At 38.4% G+C, this 20,157-nt stretch overlaps 1 protein-coding gene across 1 annotated transcript; it reads left to right on the top strand.

The window, feature by feature from the left end:
* On the top strand, positions 1–11,860 carry wbp1 (WW domain binding protein 1). Its single transcript, XM_030151048.1, has 4 exons — positions 1–256; positions 1,199–1,301; positions 3,682–3,849; positions 5,486–11,860. Exons 1-4 carry the CDS (start codon positions 194–196, stop codon positions 6,016–6,018), a joined length of 867 nt encoding a protein of 288 aa, XP_030006908.1. The 5' UTR covers positions 1–193; the 3' UTR covers positions 6,019–11,860.
* The last annotated feature ends 8,297 nt before the right edge of the window (positions 11,861–20,157 follow it).

The raw sequence follows: 20,157 nt of genomic DNA, 5'->3' as shown, positions 1-20,157 counted from the left end.
CCCTCTTCAGGTCAAAAGCCTATCACAGTTTCATATTACTAGTAGCGTCTACCCAGGAACAACAAAAACATGTTAGAGTGTGGAAAGCTGAACCGTTAGCGAGCAACAGCCATCTGCAGTCACTTCAAAAAGTCGTCGATTCGACCGACTGCTATATGATTCCTGTCGTGTCAACGGCCGACAACCCAGAAAGATGCCGCAGAAAACACTGGGATCCATTGTAGGTCTGCTTTGTACCGGGACCTGTCTGGTGCAGGTGAGCCCCGCTAGAGCTACCGGGGTCGGCTGCTATCTGCAGGCGAGGCCGCGGCTTCGGGGCTTGGCGAAGGCCTACCACTGAGCCTTTTTGTCTCCTCCACAAAGGAAATAGGGCATGGTCCGCTACTGTAATACTCGGAGGATGACGTCAGTTTGGCAAAGTCCTCGGTTATATTTTGATCCGTTAACTAGTTTAGGTTTATATAACTTACAACACAAAACGGATGTGCTTTATTAGTTAACCCACTTTGTTTTACTTGAACCAAGGCTGTCGAGATTAACGTTAGCTGTTGCTAACTGATAACCTTACCCGGCGAATTGACGTGTTTATTCACAGTAGTTAGAAGCTAGCTAAACAGGACACCCAGGCTCATTTTGAGATTATGAAGGAAGCTGAGTCATTAAAATCGTTTTTACTCTTAAAAGAAATGAGAATAACAGGCTCGCAAACAAGCTTATAGGTTATTTCGGTAACTAATACTAGCTACAGTTTATTAACCAGCTGACTTCGTTACGTTCCCAGTGTAATGACAATGCTACGTCCGATACTATTATTGTAAAAGTGTAATTAGCTAACCGGTCGATGACACTATATGCAGTAGAGGAGAAAGCCTTACTAAATCCTACTTTCAGTGTAATTTTTTTCTTTTTCTGATATTATTCGAGATGATTTGTGTACCATGAAGGATTGTGTTTGTTCTGTACTTTCTGGATCAAGTAGCAATGCAGATATTGTAATTAACATAGGATTATTTACATAATAGAAGTTGATGTGAGGTTTTACATTTCAGTCTGTCAAATATGAAAGCACAAGTTAAACGCTAAAGTGACATTTTGTAGCGATTTCACACTCAGTAGTCTCACGGGACTGTTCCTGTTTACTTGTGTGATTGAGTATTGACTCAAGTCATTCACTTTGTCCACGTTCTGTGTATTTAAGGGAAAGGAGTTCTGTTTTGGAGTGAACAATGAGCAGTACCGTTGTGAGATGGGCTACTGCTGTGGAGAGACAGAGTGCTGCACCTACTACTATGAGCTCTGGTGTAAGTTAGACTTGATTCTGGTTCCTTGCCTAATTCTCGACTCAGATAAACCATATGCTTTCCTTATATCTCATCAATATTTTTGTACATAGTCTTCATATAGTTGTGTTTTTCAATTTGCTGTTCTAGATTTCCTGAGCTGACTCCTGTTTATAATTCATGAGTTTCAATTTCACTGTTACAGTGAAATTGAGTTTTACTGATCAGTAAAAATGGCTTGATCTTAGAATATAACAAATGATAACTATGATGTTAAAAATTAACCCATAAAGACCAGATGCTACTTTTATGACAGTTTTCAAATATTTTTTTCTTTCTATTTAACCTTTCTGAAATGAGTAATCATTATTTCCTGTTTTCAAATTACTGATCTTTTAGATGTTCATAAAAGCTGAGATTAAATTTGAGGGTTATTGTATCAGAACAGAAGAAATTGAAGAAAAAGGGACTTTCTCAGCAAAGATGCCAATAACAGAATGTAAAAACAAGTGTGTCCATCCACTGTCATTTATCAAACTACATGGGTTTTACTGGTGAATAAATGTTGTTGAGGATGATGGTATTTCCAACACTGCCGCTTATGAGACTGCATCAGTTCTATTTGGGCCAGATCAAGCGAAAGTGAATGTCAGTGTCAAAAATTAAAGTTTCACTTATAATTTCTCAAATAGACTCAGCTTTTAGCTTAAGAACTCTGTTTTATGGAACCATTTACAAAATTTCAGTATCACTTGTAGAAAAATAGATGTAACTGATTATGTAGAATTATACTACTAATTATTATACTGACATCACATCTTCGACTGAAAAGCCAATATAGAAGCAGTTTTCTCAAGTTTAAAATAATGTCAAAACCTTCATAAATTTCTTTGTTTTATGGCTTATAATGATGATTATAATTTATAAAATGTTTATTAAGTAGCAAAACTTAACTATCATCAGCACAACATACATTATTTTTGTTTGGAAAATTAGATGTCTGTCAAGTGGCCCTGTCCCGGTGTCACAATAAATGTACTATTTTTATTTATTTATTTTACTTTGTATATACTTAAAATCTGAATTTTTAACTGAAACTTCCTGAAAGTAATGATCTTTTAGAATGCTTATGAGTACTAAAAAGCAAGTTTGGAGTTTTGCACGAGAGACTTGAAAAAAATTGACCCCAATTTCAGTCATGTCACAATGTCCCCGTGTCACAATGCAGTTTCCAAGCATTAAGACCTTTTTTCAGTAATCTATACAGATATCTAGTAAGTTATATTATTTTGTCCTCATGTATCTTTCATACCATAAATAATATTTTAATTTATTTAAGTTAATTAGTGAATATATAATATAAATTAAGGATGTATATCTTGTTCTTTGGTAGTAGTGGCTTCCTTACAGACCCTGAAGTCAACAGTCATTGCTAGAAATGGTTTCTCTCTAACACTAAAATAGTATTTATTTAGTGTAGACAACAAGCTTCAGTAATAGGGGCTTCTTGTGTAGATTCATACAATATCTTGACTTTATTGATGACAACTATATTTTGCAATGGTGGCTTCTTACTCAAGAGTGTTAACCTGGTGCATTCAACACTTCTTTGAAGTGATGGCTTCTTCACTTGCACCTAAGGACATTATAACCTTTTACAGACAAGAATATTTAGTGATGGCCTCTTTGTCAAAGTGAAACCAATATCACACAGATGCAAATAAGAAAGCTGCGATATTAGTGGCTTTATTGGTAGTTGGCTATAAAAGCAGGCCCAGTCCAGTCAGTATTCATTATCATTCATATCAAGTTAATACAGTTCACATCAATTCACAGTCAACAAAATCATCAGGTGGGGCTCAGTGCAGCAGAGAGGCAGAGGTGATGCAGGGAGCGCAAGAGGGCCAAACTTGGTGAAGAGGAGTACAAGACGAGCCATAATGCTACTTATTATGACTACTGAACAAAGTGACAAACTACTGTCCCCGTGTCATTGTTCCCCACTTGTCCCCATGTCACAACATATGTGTTCATAAAAACTTATCATTTGCACATTTTTATCCAATATTGATCGCAATTGTAGTTTAACATCATAGCTAAAGCAGTATGTTTCATTTAGTATCAATTTCTTATGAGATCTGCATGTTTTGTATGTTTGCATAAAGTGAAAAAAAAAAAAGTTCATTTTGAGCCCCTGTGTCACGCAGCAGTAATTTAAGTATTTTTACCCCAAAATTTTATTTCTGTAAATTGTAATGTGTCATGTGAAAGTACTTACTGAGACCTGTTCATACATGTATTAAACAAGGAGATTAGTTATTCAGTTTTCAACACAGACCTTATTGAACATGAAATGTGTCCCTGTACCACGGCTTTATCTGGCCCATTTTCCCTCTTCCAGGGTTCTGGCTGGTTTGGACCTTGATCATCATGCTTAGTTGCTGCTGTGCCTACCGACACAGAAGGGTTAAGATGCGATTGCAACAAGAGCAGCGTCAGCGTGAGATCAGCCTCATGGCCTACCAGGGTGCCTCCAGCTCTTTTATTTCACCTCCACCACTTAATCTGAGTGAGTAACCGTGCTATGAGGAAGATGGTTATTCTTAACTGAACTTGAAGTTTTCCTTGTGGTGATAGTTAAAGTCCAGTGCAGTTTTGCCATGATTGTTAGTACAGTAAGTAACTCAAATACACCATTGCATGTTTAAGTAGTTCTATCTAATCTTGTGGTGCAAGAAGTATTTTTGTTAAAGCCATTTTTGAGTTGATTTTAAGCCGTTAGTTCAATTATACCTGATCCACAAAAACTGTTTACCAGACTTGAAACTCAGTGCCTTTGAAGGTATTTTTGGAAAACAATATTTTAAGTGAGTATGAATTAGTAAAGTTAACTTCCATTCATATATTAGAAGGGCTATTCCTTATTTCAGTTTTCTTATATTGGCTGCCAAATTTTTTAGTCTATTTTGGTAGTCATGGTCTGATGATGCCAAAAGGACAGCAGACAACAGAGATCCCATCCTAATGTCAGTGGTCACTTCAGACTTTGGCTGAAATGTGATATTGTGTCCACTAATATCACAAACAGCAGCTCAACAAAGTGTACGCTGTCAGAGCCTGAGGCCCCCGGTGAGCACGGTTGACTTCATGTCAAGAATGTGAACACAACTCATAAGGACTCTCTTAAGTGCATATTCACAACAGAAACCATGTCAACTTGTACAAGTACATGTAAAAAAAAAAGAGAGAATAATGTGAAAATGTGAAAATGTAAACACTTCAGTTGTTTAGAGAAAGTTAATGCAGCCCATATGCTTTATTTGACTGTAAACATTCACTTTTTTCCAGAATGTTGAAACGGCAGATATGTAAGATTCCAACCAAATGTGTGTCTTACAGATACAGACAGGAAAACAGACCAACTTCATTTACCCCCAGGGAGAAACTCTTTTTCAAACTGTCAGTTTCATTGTCATGTGGATCTCTCTTGTTTCTCATTTGCATCATTTTCTCAAGGTTCCACTTATGACAGAAAGATGTTCACATCTGTTCCACTTTGTTATTCTGGTTATTTGGAAGTAGCAGTCTGAAAATAGGCATCTTTCTCAGCAGTAACCCTCTGTGACTTTTCCTCTCAGTAAGGTGTGTCAGGAATAGTTTTTGGAACAGGTTCAGAAGCCTTGCCCATGACTAGCAATAAAGTTAATACTTAGAAAAACAAAGACCGTCTAAACCTAAAAGCTAAACTGTGTACATGTTTAGCTTTTTCCTCTGGCTTTAAATTAGTGAGATCCACATATATTCTTAATGATTCAGTTTGTAATATTAAGTGACAGCCAGCAAAAAAATATGAAAGTCACTCATCACAGTTTTGTTTTTAGTTACAGGGATTTTAACTCTGTATTAATGTGCTTTCTAAGGATGCAAAAAATAAATCAAGGAGAAACTTGCACAGTGGACCTTAAAAGATCTTTCCTTAAGAGACATTGGATAACATTGTAAGAAAAAAAAACAACAATATGATAAATAAAATGAGTGCTCACTTTTAGCAGTGTATATACCATATAACACGTATATCCACCAAAAACAAAGACCTATACTTGTTATCATATCGAAATATAGAAAGAAATTACATTGTTAATGTGTCCCTGCACTTAGGACACTTAAAGATGGACTGTAAGGTAAGATGTTCATTTCATGTTTAGGGTTTTGGAACGACTGCAAGCTTCCTGACTATGAAGAGGTGGTAGGCCACCCCCCAACACCACCACCTCCTTATTCAGAAAACCCTCCTGAGACGGCTCCAGCACTCCTTGCACAAGGGAACCAGCTGGATGCTGCTGAGATTGAGCCCAGGGTGGACACTCAGTGTTCAGGTTCTTCGACAGACCAGGAGGCAGTGTCGATGCCGGACCAAGTGCAGTGTCGCGTGGTGGAGAACGCGGATGTTTCCATGATGGCACCAGAGGAGGACGAGGAGGAGCTCATCACTCGCCGCCGGCACGTGACTGGTGATTCAGGGATCGAGGTGTGCGTGTGCCAGCTGGATGTGGACGAGGGCTCCGGGATTGAGGAGGATAGTGACGAGGAGCACCGCGTGTGCAGGGCCACGAACGGGGACTGCTGCTCTGCACGCCGGCAGCAGCTGCAGCAGCAACAGGCCTTCAGACAGAAGGAGCACACGCCAGAGCTGCCCAACCAGACCGCCAGCACCAGCACCGCAGACCACGTGGTGTGATCCACAGCGTACCTACCAACTAACCAGCAAAGCAGTGCAGCTCTCTGTGTCATGATGGGTGAGAAGGAACAGCTGTTGCCATCATCATCATCACCACCACCACCACAGGGACTGTCTTTATTTTATTTTATTTTTAACTGATATATAGACACGATGCTACGATGATGGTGATGATAACTAATCTTTAATAGCTCCAGATTGGGCAAGGGGATAATGCATTGTGTGGACAGAAGTCCCATTTTTAAAGAATTGATGGTATTGGGTGTTTCTACTTTGCTTTTGCTTGGAGGGGAAATTGGCAAAACACATGTTGATGCTCCCTTTTTTATTTTTATTTTTTTGCTACAGTCAAATGAAAAAAGGTGGCAACTGATTGTGACTGACTAGAACTGACTGCCGTTTTTGTTTTTTTTCTTCTCCTGCCCCATCCTCGGATGATGTCATATTTCTGTTTTTGTCTAGCTCTCCTTTTTGGCCAGAGCTTTTCTGTTCATTCCTCCCATCTCACACTTTACCCCCTGTGGTGAGACCATCCACTTGGAGCATGCCAACATGGTCAACCCCCCACCCCCACCCCCTGCCCACACACACACACACACACACACACACACACACACACACACACACACACAAAACGATGAAGCAAAAAACTGTCCAAAACAAACCTCTTCAAGGCTAAAGACGATGCCGGACAAGTCGAAGAGAGTGCAGATTTTGTTTGTGCACAAGTTCGTGTGTGTTTATGTGTGTGTGTGTGTGTGTGTGTGTGTGCTGTGAAATGTAGGGCACAGCTGCATAGTGATGTCAGCTATGAGGTCATGGCAACCAGCATCTGGTGTGAAGCCTATGGGACACCCAGAATGAGTGTGTGGGGAACACATACCCTCACATAACAGAAGAAAGGAACAGGAAAGGGTTAAGTGTGTTGTCTTGTCTTGTCATCCTCTTCTTTAACCCTCTATTCTTTGCCACCACTACAGTTGACATGACTAGGAAAGAAGCAAGTCTTTGCTTTACATGATTTATTGATTGTATGCATGCGATGTTCCCTTGTTTTCAACTTCTCACTCCATTTAATAGATAGCTCGGAGGGCGTTTTGGCCACCAACTTTTATTATTAAATCAATAAAAAGCCTTGTGGTGGCTTCATGTTAATGATTTACCATGGTATGAAAGTGCTAGTGCCGTTGGCAGCATATTTTTTTGTTCATTCTGCACATGTTCAAAAGGAGGGTTGAGCTTGTATTTCTTTTCATAACCAGCTGTGCTTTAGTAAACACCACAGGTGTCACCATGAATTGCAACAAAGCTCCTGTCAGGAGCTGCTGTAGTGTGAACTAGAGTGTATTTTTATTTTAGTGCATTAGGAATAGGTTGTCTTGCATATTTATATCTACAAAGTGCTCTAGCATCTGGTGGATGCTCAGCACTGAGTTAGGTAAACAATTAAAGGCACTGGTATTTTTTTGCATGAGGCATGAGTTTCTGTGTTCATTTCTGATTTTTGTTTGCAGCAGATGTCACTGCTGTGTTTGCTCATCAAATTCTAAGGTTAACAACGGGCTACACTCGCCACTCAACTCCTCACCCACATGTTTGGGTAAAAAAGAAACAGTCTTACGTTTAGGCTTTGATGCCCTGGATTGCGTGTTGTTGTGTTGATATCTTGTGTTGCTGTAATGCAGGGCTGGTAGTTGAGCTGGTGCAGTGTTGGCTCTGCTGTGGCCCCTGCAGCTCTTGGCACTGAGAGGGGATTTGCAGTGGTATTTTCCATTGGCAGCAGAAAGCGGGTGCATCTGAGGTGGATGCGGGCTCTGCTCTATAGTCTCTTCGAGTGCTGGCACAGCTGCAGAATCTATTGTCATTAGCTGCATGCTCCTCTGCGTTGCATGTCGCCTGCGTAATATATGTAGTCAAAGAAGAGTACAAGACACTGTTGTACAGGAAAACCACAGCAAAACACAAGACAACAATCTAACAGATGCTGTTACAGTATCATTAAATGCTTTACTGCAAAAGTAGTTTGTAACTAATATAAAATGTCCAACATTTTCTTTAATTTAGTTACTGATAGTGGATGTGAGAATAGAGTGTAAGGACTGGTTGTTTTGTCACTTAAGTACACACAAAGAAATGCTCCTGATCGACTTGTCTAACTATAAGGGTGTAAAGTCTGCAGTGCAATATTGTGTTTTACAGCCAGAAAGGTTGGAGCTAAGAAAAACAAAACATGTTACCACCGGATGTAGATTTAAATTTTTTATATTTGATGATTCCTTGAGTCATTGATATGCTGTTTAATATGGATTTGAATGAAACCTAATTAACAGTCTTCAAATATAGACTGTTCATAAAGCATTTTCACACTTGAAAGTCCAAGATCTCCTCTGACTTATGTACCTTCCTCTAAGTCCAAACTATTCAAAACCATCCTGAGCTTTCACTCTGTAAATCAACTGAACATGTTTCGGTTTGGTCTGGACCAAAGATCAGCTGGTTTCACACTTGTGAATTTGTGCCTGATCAAACTGAGAAATCAGGAAGTCTGGACCAAGCCATGTAAGTGTTGACAGAAAGCCCAGGTCACACCAAGATGCACAATGAAACAAGTTACAAGAACTACAGTCAGCATCATTCTGAAATCTGCCAGTTCAGACTAAGGAAACAAGAAACAAGTCATTTCAACAGCATCACCTGTCCGTACTTCCCATTCTGTCAGCTTTAAAGGCCTTTTTGAGGCTGGATATAATTTTGAGCATCTTAAATCATAAATGAGGACAGTGATTTGGAGTTATTTACTACAGCTGCATTCCTGGTATTGTTTTAACAACAAAAACATAATGAGTGTGGAGAATGTTTGCTGGCTGTTTTTAGCGTGGTTAGTGTCACCTTTTATAAGCTCAGAAAACAGACTGTTAAGACAGAATTTACTGGGAAACAGCTTCACGGTAACAGGTAAACTCCAACCCAGTTGAAACACTATATAACACAATGGTCTAAAAGCAGGCTCTGGTGATTTGATGGATTTGACTGAGTTGCTGGTGATGCTGACAGCTTTTATCTGTGATGACCTTAAAGGGTTTTTGTCACAAATCTTGGCTTGAGCTCTGGTCTTGCTTTAAGTCATGTGTTGTCACTCACTGAAGGGGAATTTCCACACACTTTGATTTCTCTGAAAGGACACACAGAACCAGGTGGCCCATGGAAGCGTTTTTCTTCTTTCCATTAACTTGCCACAGCCCCACCCTCTGTTCTCATTGTGGTTTGCATCTCTTGTACTTGTAGAGCTACAGCACATAGCCTTGTGGCTAAGGTGCAGGAAAGCAAAACTGAATGGCAAAGTCTAGTAAAACAATGTACGCTTAAGCCCTAGTGTCACGTAGTTCCCAGGGGCTTGACATGAGACCATACTCACATGACAGTGACATTTTCTGAACTTCTTGTACATAGTAAACGTGGCTGCACACCCATTTGCAGATGCAGAATCAGACGACCATGCTGCCTTGCTGCATAACTACAGAGAAAATGTCTTGATCATGAAGCTGCACAATAAAACCTCTGTGAGCAGAAACAGAAGTGCCCATTCCTTAGTAGAGAAGAGGTAGTGATGTGACTTTGTTGCGCCTGTCTCTGAATAATTTCATTTGGAATTGCATTCAGAACAGAGGGATGCTTTTTGTATCAGTAGAAAAACAGCGTGTTCTCAGAATATGTGCTTGCTTTGTGAGGAAAGGATATGGTTTTGTAAACCTTTAAAAAGCCACATGATGTAACCTTTCAGTTTTGTTGTTTAGAGTGTGACATACAGGGACTTGGGTTTTGTGTCTGAGGGTGGTTTTGGCTGAATTTTGAAAAATTACCATGTATCTTAGTTAGTTATGGCACTGATTGAAATTGTCAAAGACCAGAGTTCAATTCTGTGCTTGTTCGCTATTGTTCTTAAATCTAGTCAAGAGTAGTTTGTGATGACTTGAAAGTATGAGAAAAATGTGTTTAAAAACTTACGTTATCTATGGTTTTGTTGTCATTCATCCTGTTTGTATTTTGGAAACAAATACAAACTCAAAAAAAGAGATTTCTTTGTAACTTTTTTTGGCTAGAATGCATTTTTGCTTACTTGTGTAGAGTTGTAGACAATAGGGGAGTGGGTTAAAGTAGGATAGAGGTTAAAATGTGCATGAATGAACTGGAGGTCCATAGTTTCCACCATTGCCAAATAACTGCTATGCCTCCACAAATTTTACATGTTTACCTAGACTAAAGGGCTAAATCAGTCATCCGACGTAGACAGACATCCGTTTATTTTACTTAACTAGTCTGCTTTCTGTTCTTTTCATTGGAAGCCTCAATTGCAGTCTACTTGTTTTCTGTTGTTTGGACTTGGATTTCCTTTTTTCTGGTGTGTTTGTACTTGTATTTAACAATAGTCACAAAATAGCAGATTGTATACAATAATGTATGATTATTTCAGTAGGCATAATATGCCTTTTTTTCTTTCTGTCAACCTCAACGGAGGTGTGTGATGTGACATCCCCTTTCTCCCACAGCCATCAACTACTTTTCCTTCCTTCTTCAGTTTCTGCTTTGCTCTGTTAACCCCTCATGGACTGGGACCCTGCCGACCACCAAGCTCAGAAATTGTACTTAAGCTGTCCTCAACTGTATGGGACACATGGAGAATATAGAATAATGATCTTACCAAAGCCACTGCCGCTGTTTTCACCTGTATGCGCTCGTCTTGTCAATATACTGTATATCTCTTTGGTTTCCCACTCTCAGGGTTATCTTATAACAAGCAGTGCTAGTCTGAACACAGTTTTGATCCACCAGTCTCATAAAGCCAAAGCAGATATTTGATCATTCTCGTCCTCGTCCATTCTGTTCTTTGTTATTCTTCATTGTACATCATGCATCTCTGTAGTGCATTGTACTTTACTCAACTAGGCTATGCAAAAAAAGAAAAAACCCAACAATATACACCTACTGTTATATGCTGCGTCCTCCTTTTCTTCACAGTGTCTGTTGTTTGTCTCTGGGCACTAGTACTAGCAATATAACTCTTGAGTACTTGTGGCACTGCGCTGTACTGTAATCTACTTAGGTTGGTCTATGTACATGTATTAGTTTAAAAAACATGCAAGGAAATGTAGTTTATGCATTGTTTTTGTCAGAAGTACAGTTTGCCTGTGCCGTCTACCACTAACACTTAATACTCCCGACTTTCAGATGAAAATCATATTAATTTGCTGAAGGAAGATGTTAATGCTGTTATTAAACTCTGATGTTACGTTTGTGTGTTTAGGAGTAGATGTCAGACACTTTTTTATTCATCCCTTTTTTTGCTGCAGTCATTCAACATGTCAGGTCACTTATAAGCTTTTTCCCATCTTAATGCATTTTAACAAACTGAATATTTAACTATTGCCTTTAACCCTCAGTTACTCCAACACCATCAGTTTTTAAATTTGTATATATTATACATATGAACGACCTCAACATGGAACACAGTCATCTCATATTAGGATACACTGGGGTCAAACCAGAAGCGTGTTTTTTTTTTTTTTTTTTTCTTTTCCTGTCAAGCAACCTGAAAACTGTACTATGTCTCAATCATAGTTACTACCAAACACATGAAGGTGCCATGGTTGAGGATTTTTTTTTTTTTTTTTTTGCCAAAATGAGAAACGCCCCATCTTGAGAAGCAGGCATCTACGAACATAAACCAGAATGTTTCTACATTGCTTTTCTTAAAACCCATAATAAAGCCAAAATGAGTTAAGTGGAAAAAGAGGAAAAAATAAAAAGCACTGAATGAGTAAAATGCTTTGGTTTTTAGTAAAAAGACTGCTGTGTACTGTTTGGGTCATCATTTGTATTTTATTTTTTTAATAAAATAAACATTGGCACTCAACTTGCAGCCTTTTACCATTTCTTTATTTAAGCAAAAGTGTAACTTTACTATTATATACTTAATGCCATTAAGAACGCACAGTCCAAACATCTGTAATTTCCAGAAAATGATTTGCTCAGGTGCCTATTTTATATATATTGCTCATGAGATGAGTAACACAGTTAACAGCTGTTTTTTTTTTTTTTCATTCCTGATGTGTGCAACATTGGCGTCTGAAGTAATCCCCTAATGTCGGACATGGAATCGAATCTCTTGTACAGTCATGCTTGACTGGTAACTTTAGGTGTGATTAATATTTTATATAAAGGCAGCAAGGAAAATGCTGAAATGTTTTTGCCAGCTCAAAATGCCACGACTAAAGATACAACAGAGAAAATGTGCCATTGGCATGTTACGAGCAGGTCTGAGCCGTGGTGAAATTGCTCGCCGTCTGCCCTGTCATCGCAGTACAATCAGTCGTCTGAGTGCCAGGTTGGATTGGATCCCTCAGGACGGGATCATGAGACTTGTCAGTTCCATGTGTCGTCGCTACACTGGAAGCCAGACGTGGACACGCCTGATATTGAAGGATGACACTTTAAATTTCTGAGTACCCGTATTCAGTGCACTGAATAAACGTGAAGTTGATCACAATTTATCCATAATTCATTCTCAAATGACCAATGCTTCTCTCTTTAATAAAAAAGTAACCTCAAACCAGTTAATTTAATATATCTCCAAATATACATATTATTCTGACCCGTGCATTTTTAATGGCGCCAAATATACTGCTATTGACTTGGTTTAACTGCTGTGTGGGGTTTCTGCCATGACAGCAAAGAGCAGCACTTTTTACCTGTCGTTTACCAGGACTCCTCTTTTCGGGGCATTTCACCATATGTGCTTTGCCCGGGGTGTGGTTTAGTGTTAGGGGATAACCAGAATAGGATGATCAGGAACACAGAGTGAAAATGCCCCTATTCCATATCCAAGTACGTTGGACCCCAAAGTCCGCTTAATTTTATCAATGTGACTGCAAATGTTCCGTGGGCGAGTACCATACCAGAGTCCAGCTAAGAAGGTAGCCATGGGTATGGACTGTGTGGACTCCAATACAGTATCTTGCATTGTAAGAACGATCTCTGCCGGAGAAAGGACGTGACCTAATCACTCCAACAACAGAAATGACCAAATCACCACAAGACCATAGATGGCACTCCTCTTGTCTCCTGAAAAAGCCTTGGATCCACGCAGTCCGGGCTCGCCTTATCGACTAAACCACTTGGTGATATATCAGGGACAACGAGGGCCGTTCTTCTTCACTTTGTCTCAAACAGGCTAACAGAAAGAAAAGTATTGCCTGTCTTGCCGCCATTGTAGACAAATGAACAAAACGGTCGGTTGATGACGCAAGGGTTTGTCTTCTTCTGACTCCCACATTTGTTGGATAGCAACAGAATTCCTTCCATGCCTACTGTTTTGGCCCTGTAACCATAGACATATATAAGTAGACGCCGCATCGGCTGCTGCTGCCCATTGGAGTGACGTGCCTACAGGGCGGCCATCTTGGTACAGTGCCACTCGCTGCTACTACACATTAAGTCTATAGAGGAAACAGGTGTTTGCACTATTAAAGGGATCATAAATCGCTCAGTTGTCAACATATATTTACACGGGTTGTTTGTTACAAACATCAGACATGGAGGATAGATAGACAGATAGACATAAATAGAAAAAAAAAAGAACTCAGAAAATGTCAAGGTGTGTTCAGGTCTTTATTTTAGATTGTTTTAAGGGAATTGCATTCGATTATTGTTATTATTAATATTATCAAAATACTATTAAATATTATTATCACTATCATAGATAATATTGCTATTATAATTGACTATTATCAGTCATAATTAATATTGCTATTATCACTGCCATATTATCAACATTACTATTTATTATTATTGTTATTATTTTAACTTCTAAATATTTAAGAAAAGTGCAAGAACATAAAGAATCCCCCTAAAAATATATTTACAAGTTTACAAGAATATTTACAAGAGCTGCCTTTCATTAATCAGGCCTATGGAAGCTAAAACCCCTGAAAGAGAACTGCTTGGCACAAGCTTGATTATTTCAAATTTATAAACATTTAAAACCAATACAAGAGAAGTCGATAAAAAAAAGAAAGCATTCAAAAAAGAGCAAGATGAAGTTCAATTTATATACTCCCTCCCCTTACCCTGTCTTTTTACTGACCATACATTCCCATGTCAGCTCCCATAAGTACACTGAACTAATCTGATACATATCGAAATAAATTCTGACTAAGCCTGCACAAAACACAAAAATACTATACATATCAAAAATAAACTCTATCCATTTCATAACAGTATTACATATCAAATTAAAGTCTGTCCATTTCATAACAGTATTAGGCCTAAATATATATATCAACAGTAAACTGTCCATTTCATTACTGAATTACCAAACAAAATTCAACTCTGTCCATTTCATAACAGTATTATACATCAAATTGATCAAACTATAACACATTTAACTCATACTTTCATCATATTTTCTTAACATTTTGGTTTTGATTGTCCTTTCAAATATGTTATTTGATGTAATTGCCTTTGGTTCATCTTTGAGGTTGTTCCATAAGTTGATTCCTGAAGTCGTTTTTACAACGTGGTGCAGTCTCATTTGGACAAACAGACACTACTAATGTCAGTAGGTCTGAATGGTGGTTGTCAATGCCAAATTGTGTAACTGTGTAGATGATTTATTTAGCAGACAGGAGCCATTTTTACCTGCTTGACTAGTTCCGCCTACTTCCTGTAGCCTTTGTCAGAAGCATCATATGATGTTGCCATGACGTGTCTGGTAGGCAGCTCAGGAGGATTTCCCAGACGCCAGGGACGCTTCTGATGAAGGCTACAGGAAGTAGCTGAAACTAGTCAAGCAGGTAAAAACTGCTCCTGTCTGCTAAATGAATTATCTCCACAGTTGTACTTGAAAGACAGTATGAACCTTTACCAGACTTTCACAGAATGCCAAATCCTGTTTTTTTGATATGTTCCCTGAGCAAAAACACATCCTCTGTGCCAATCTCTTCCTGGACAACACGGGTCACCACGGACACCTTGGGAGTTTACCCTAATTGGACCTGGCCAACCACCTGCTTTGCTGCTTTCACCACCTTTATTAAAAAGAAAATAAATAAATAAATGAATATATGAAACCTCCAAATGTATCAGAATGCGTAATGTGATGTGATGATTTGATATGAGCTTTTAGATCGGTAATTTTCACTGTAACAAAACCTAATCTGTAGGACTAAAGTGTTATAATGTATTTAACAGTTAGGCAACATGAAGAATACTGTAGTAATATATGGGGATGGATGGAGCAGAGGAAGATGGAGAGATTCTGTTCAGTAAACATATGCCTGCAGACCATGAAGGTAAGGGCAAAATCTCTCTGCTCTGTACTCTGGGTGATTTTTATGCCAAGAAGTGTAACTGAAGATCTGAAATGAGGTTTGCACAAACTAATTAGTAAAACCCCTTTAAATAATAAGGAAGGAGGAGTCTAACAGAGTGTAAACATGAAACACCTATATGAAATATTCTAATCAGTATTTCCATTTTACCAGAGTTGCATTCCAGTCTGTCCTTAAGCTCTTCATATTTAAGATTCTCTCCCTCAGATCCTCCAGAGGAGCATCCACACTCATCTTCGCCCTTCGCTCCCAGATCATGCTGTACTTCTCCTGCTCCAGACTCTCCACTCTAACCAGAGCTTCAATAAGTCTGAGGGTCAGCCTCATGGAAATGCCGAGGTAAGTCCACTGGCAGGCTTTTTTCAGCTTTCCTCCAAGCTTTTGTGGTACTGATAAGATGTAAGAGACATAATACAAACTTTACTGAATTTTTAAGCATCAGGAAGTGTACTGTACTTTATTCCTAAACATGCAGACTGAAAAAAGTTTAGATTGGTTATTTATTGTTATCCATTGTACTGTGAGAGCAGGTAAAGGAAATTTATTTGGTTTAGAATTTGGCACTGAAAGTAAGGGAGGGGCAGGACTAGATAAGCTTTGACTTCTTTCTGTTCCTTCTCAATCTGTGTATTATGAGTTGATACATATGTACATTTGTTACATTTACTGTATTTTGTTACTTTTTCTGTGATTAATGACCGTTGATGGGTGCACATGTAATTGATTTCTTGCTTTTATTGTTTTTTTTTTTTTTTTTTTTGTTTACTTCAAAGTTTGAGACAAATAAACTAAACTTGTGGCATTAAGTACTTATCAAATATTTACAAAGATGATATGATGAATCATAGACATTGATTATTTAGCCAAATGGCAGATATACCTTTTGTAAATGAGATGGGAAGTCTTTGGGAAACCTTAAAAATTGGACAAGTAGTAGCTAGAAATGTTAAAAAAAAAAAAAAAAAAAAAAAAAAAAAAAAAAGGTCTACAATAAAAAATAACTTTCACTGTTCACATTAAGTTTTAGTCCATAATCCATAGGCCTACATATTTAATACATCCAATATCTAGCATTAATTGTCGTCTATTAAATACTGTATTCTAACAGATTAATCAATGCAGTCTAAGGTCTGTTTTCTGTCTAAAAAGAGGCAGTTTATAGATAAATAACACTGCCTTTTAATCTAAATTTTGTCTCACTTGTAAGCAGCTGTAGGGTAATGTAAATTGAGCCCAGATTCGGAACAGAGGGTTTCTATCAGTCTTGATTTATATCACTATCTAACAACCTCCTCACTGACATTTATTCTTCTCCTATATGGAATCACAGGAGTGCCAAAATTAAAAGGAAATAAATGTGGAAATAAAAAGAGAATCAGTAAAAGAAATTTGGAAATAAAAAGAGAATCAATAAAAGAAATGTGGAAATAAAGAGAATCAATAAAAGAAATTTGGAAATAAAAAGAGAATCAATAAAAGAAATTTGGAAATAAAAAGAGAATCAATAAAAGAAATGTGGAAATAAAAAGAGAATCAATAAAAGAAATTTGGAAATAAAAGGAGAATCAATAAAATAATTTTGGAAATAAAAAGAGAATCAATAAAAGAAATTTGGAAATAAAAAGAGAATCAATACAAGAATCAATAATAAAAAATATACAAATGCAGTCATATCATTGCTTTTGCTTATTCCATTTTGACATTGTCTTTTCCATTTGCGTTTTAACATTGTCTTTTCCATTTCCGCTTTGACATTGTCTTTTCCATTTGCGTTTTGACATTGTCTTTTCCATTTACGTTTTGTCATTGCTTTTACCTGATGGCTCAAGCTGTCAATCAAACGGCTGTGGGCGGGTCTTTCTGTCCAGGATAACTAGTCGATACCTGATCAGATGATTCCGGCTTGACAGTGGCAATGCAGTAGCTCTGTTTATGTGTTGGCTCTCAGCGCGGGAGACCAGAAGTAGCGTCACGGACAAGACGTAGACACACATACACATTTATCTGTAGTAAAAAGAGGGAAAGTTAAATATGGTTGACGTGGATGAATTGAGAAGAGGCGTTCAACGAGAATTATTAGCAATTGCTCGGTATGTGGAGGAAAATTTTCCAACGGACTATATTTTAAGGTTGGTGGAAGATGTAATGGAAAGTCTTGGAGAAATATCTGCACTGACGAATGCAGACATGGTTCTAGTTGACACATGTGTATGTGTGTCTACGTCCTGTCCGTGACGCTACTTCTGGTCTCCCGCGCTGAGAGCTAACACATAAACAGAGCTACTGCATAGCCACTGTCAAGCCGGAATCATCTGATTGGGTATCGACTAGTTATCCTGGACAGAAAGACCCACCCACAGCCATTTGATTGACAGCTTGAGCCATCAGGTAAAAGCAATGACAATAAGCAAATGGAAAAGACAATGTCAAAACGCAAATGGAAAAGACAATGTCAAAACGCAAATGGTAAAGACAATGTCAAAACGCAAAGGAAAAGACAATGTCAAAACGCAAAGGAAAAGACAATGTCAAAATGGAATAAGCAAAAGCAATGATATGACTGCATTTGTATATTTTTTATTATTGATTCTTGTATTGATTCTCTTTTTATTTCCAAAATTATTTTATTGATTCTCTTTTTATTTCCAAATTTCTTTTATTGATTCTCCTTTTATTTCCAAATTTCTTTTATTGATTCTCTTTTTATTTCCACATTTCTTTTATTGATTCTCTTTTATTGATTCTCTTTTTATTTCCAAATTTATTTTATTGATTCTCTTTTTATTTCCACATTTCTTTTATTGATTCTCTTTTTATTTCCACATTTATTTCCTTTTAATTTTGGCACTCCTGTGATTCCATACTCTTACACCTGCCCTGTGAAAACTGATTCCACCAGATCTCGTGTTTATGTTCCACTCGTTGAACAGCCATAAGCGGCAGAAGTCCGGCATCTGACAGTTTTGTCAGGAGATAGTCTGTTGGAAACTATGCAGAATTTGTATTTGGGTAGTAAAACCAGCATTTTTAAAACATCCAAGCATCCTGTATCATATCTACGTGCGTGTTGTTTTAACAAATCATACCGTTTGAAAAATTCAGTGATTGTGATTGTGGTGTACCTCTTACCTCCATAGATGTACATACACTTCTGCCTCTGTCAGCCCTGTACACCAAGATGGCAGCGCTATAGGTACGTCCCTCAACAGCTACAACAACTATGTATATATGTCTCTGCCTGTAACACCCACTTGTACTCAGGCACGGGCCACGGTACATGCTTGTGAACGCAACATCTGCAGGAAAGGTGTGAGCGTATCCAGGTATGGCATGGATCTGGATACCCAGTGTGAAAACACCCGATGACACTGTGCCAACACAAGAACCCGCTTGAAACAAATCAGTGACGCAGGACGTAACCCCGCCCCCGGTGTGAAATGCCCCCCAAAATACAACGACTTGTCGCTACCAGGTATGGATCGGGTACCGACGGGACTCACTAAAAATAGGACCAATGGCCCTGTAGCTAACCGTCCAAATGAAAAGCTTTGCGAAATGTATCTAGATGCTATTTATTACCACCCAGTTATGTGTATTTATTATATTACAGAAATAGCCCATGTTTTGGTCATATTCCAATCAGATCTGTTAAAAATTCAAATTCCAACTTGATATCATTGATACTTACTGATTTATTGCATCAATCCACTTCCTATCTCTTATAATGGGAACATTTTTCAAAGTCGCACCAAATTCAGACTCAGATCCGGATTGAAATAATTTCAATACCTTGTGTTGACATCATCATAAAGAAGCTGTATACCAAGTTTGAAGTCAATCAGAACTGTAGTTTCGGAGAAAAAGACGATTGAAATTTTTTCCCCATTAGAGCCCATGTTAAATTTTCCGTAAGTTCCCGGATCCAGAAGAAGATCCTGATCAGCATGTGGCCATTATGTTTTGGTCATCTCCCCATCACGGCTGTACTGGAGAAATTTACACTTGATATCATTTATATTTACTGAGTTATTGCATCGATCCACTTCCTATCTCTTATAATGGGGAAATGTTTCAAAGTTGCACCAAATCCAGAATCAGATCCAGATCCAAATAATTTCACTAACTTATGTTGACATCATTATAAAGAAACTGTATACCAAGTTTGAAGTAAATTGGAATTGTAGTTTTGGAAAAGAAGACGATTGAAAGTTTTGTATCGGACGACAGACAACGACAGACGGCCGTATGACAACAAAAAAACAGACATTTTGCTCAGAGTGGGCGTGGTTCACTGGAACGTCACTGTGCACATTCTTGGAAGCGCTATGCCCATGCTTGTGGACCACGTAGCAAAATCCAGGCAGTGATGGAGCTTTTCCCCACTTCCTTACTGATGTTCTCCGACATCCTGCCGCATCGTTGCTGGTGGTACCAGTAAGTGGACGAGGCGCATCATGCAGGGCTGAGTTTCCATGGCAGAGTTATGCTGCGTTTCCACTACGTGGTACCACCTCGGCTTGACTCGGCTTTTTTACGTTTCCATTATGAAAAAGGACCTGGAATCTGGTACCCGGTACTATTTTATTGGTATCACCTCCACCGAGGTTCCAAGACTGGGGAACAGATACTAAAACGTGACATGTAAACACTGCAGACCACTGATTAGTCAGAGAGTTGTCTCTGTGACCTGCCATTTTATAAAAAACAGATGCGGAAATTTACAATAAATATAGCGGTAGGTTAATCCACATGA

Source organism: Sphaeramia orbicularis, chromosome 12 (genome assembly GCF_902148855.1).
Source record: "Sphaeramia orbicularis chromosome 12, fSphaOr1.1, whole genome shotgun sequence".
NCBI lineage: Eukaryota > Metazoa > Chordata > Actinopteri > Kurtiformes > Apogonidae > Sphaeramia > Sphaeramia orbicularis.
The sequence above is the reverse complement of the archived record's forward strand: the minus strand, read 5'-3'. Positions and strand labels throughout refer to the sequence as shown.

What these genes read in the sequence shown, in the direction of transcription:
- wbp1 (XM_030151048.1), top strand. Translation starts at nt 194, where the DNA reads ATGCCGCAGAAAACACTGGGATCCATTGTAGGTCTGCTTTGTACCGGG. An exon ending in CCGGGACCTGTCTGGTGCAG is followed by an intron (nt 257 to 1,198) that starts GTGAGCCCCGCT and finishes TGTGTATTTAAG; the next exon opens with GGAAAGGAGTTCTGTTTTGG. An exon ending in CTACTACTATGAGCTCTGGT is followed by an intron (nt 1,302 to 3,681) that starts GTAAGTTAGACT and finishes TCCCTCTTCCAG; the next exon opens with GGTTCTGGCTGGTTTGGACC.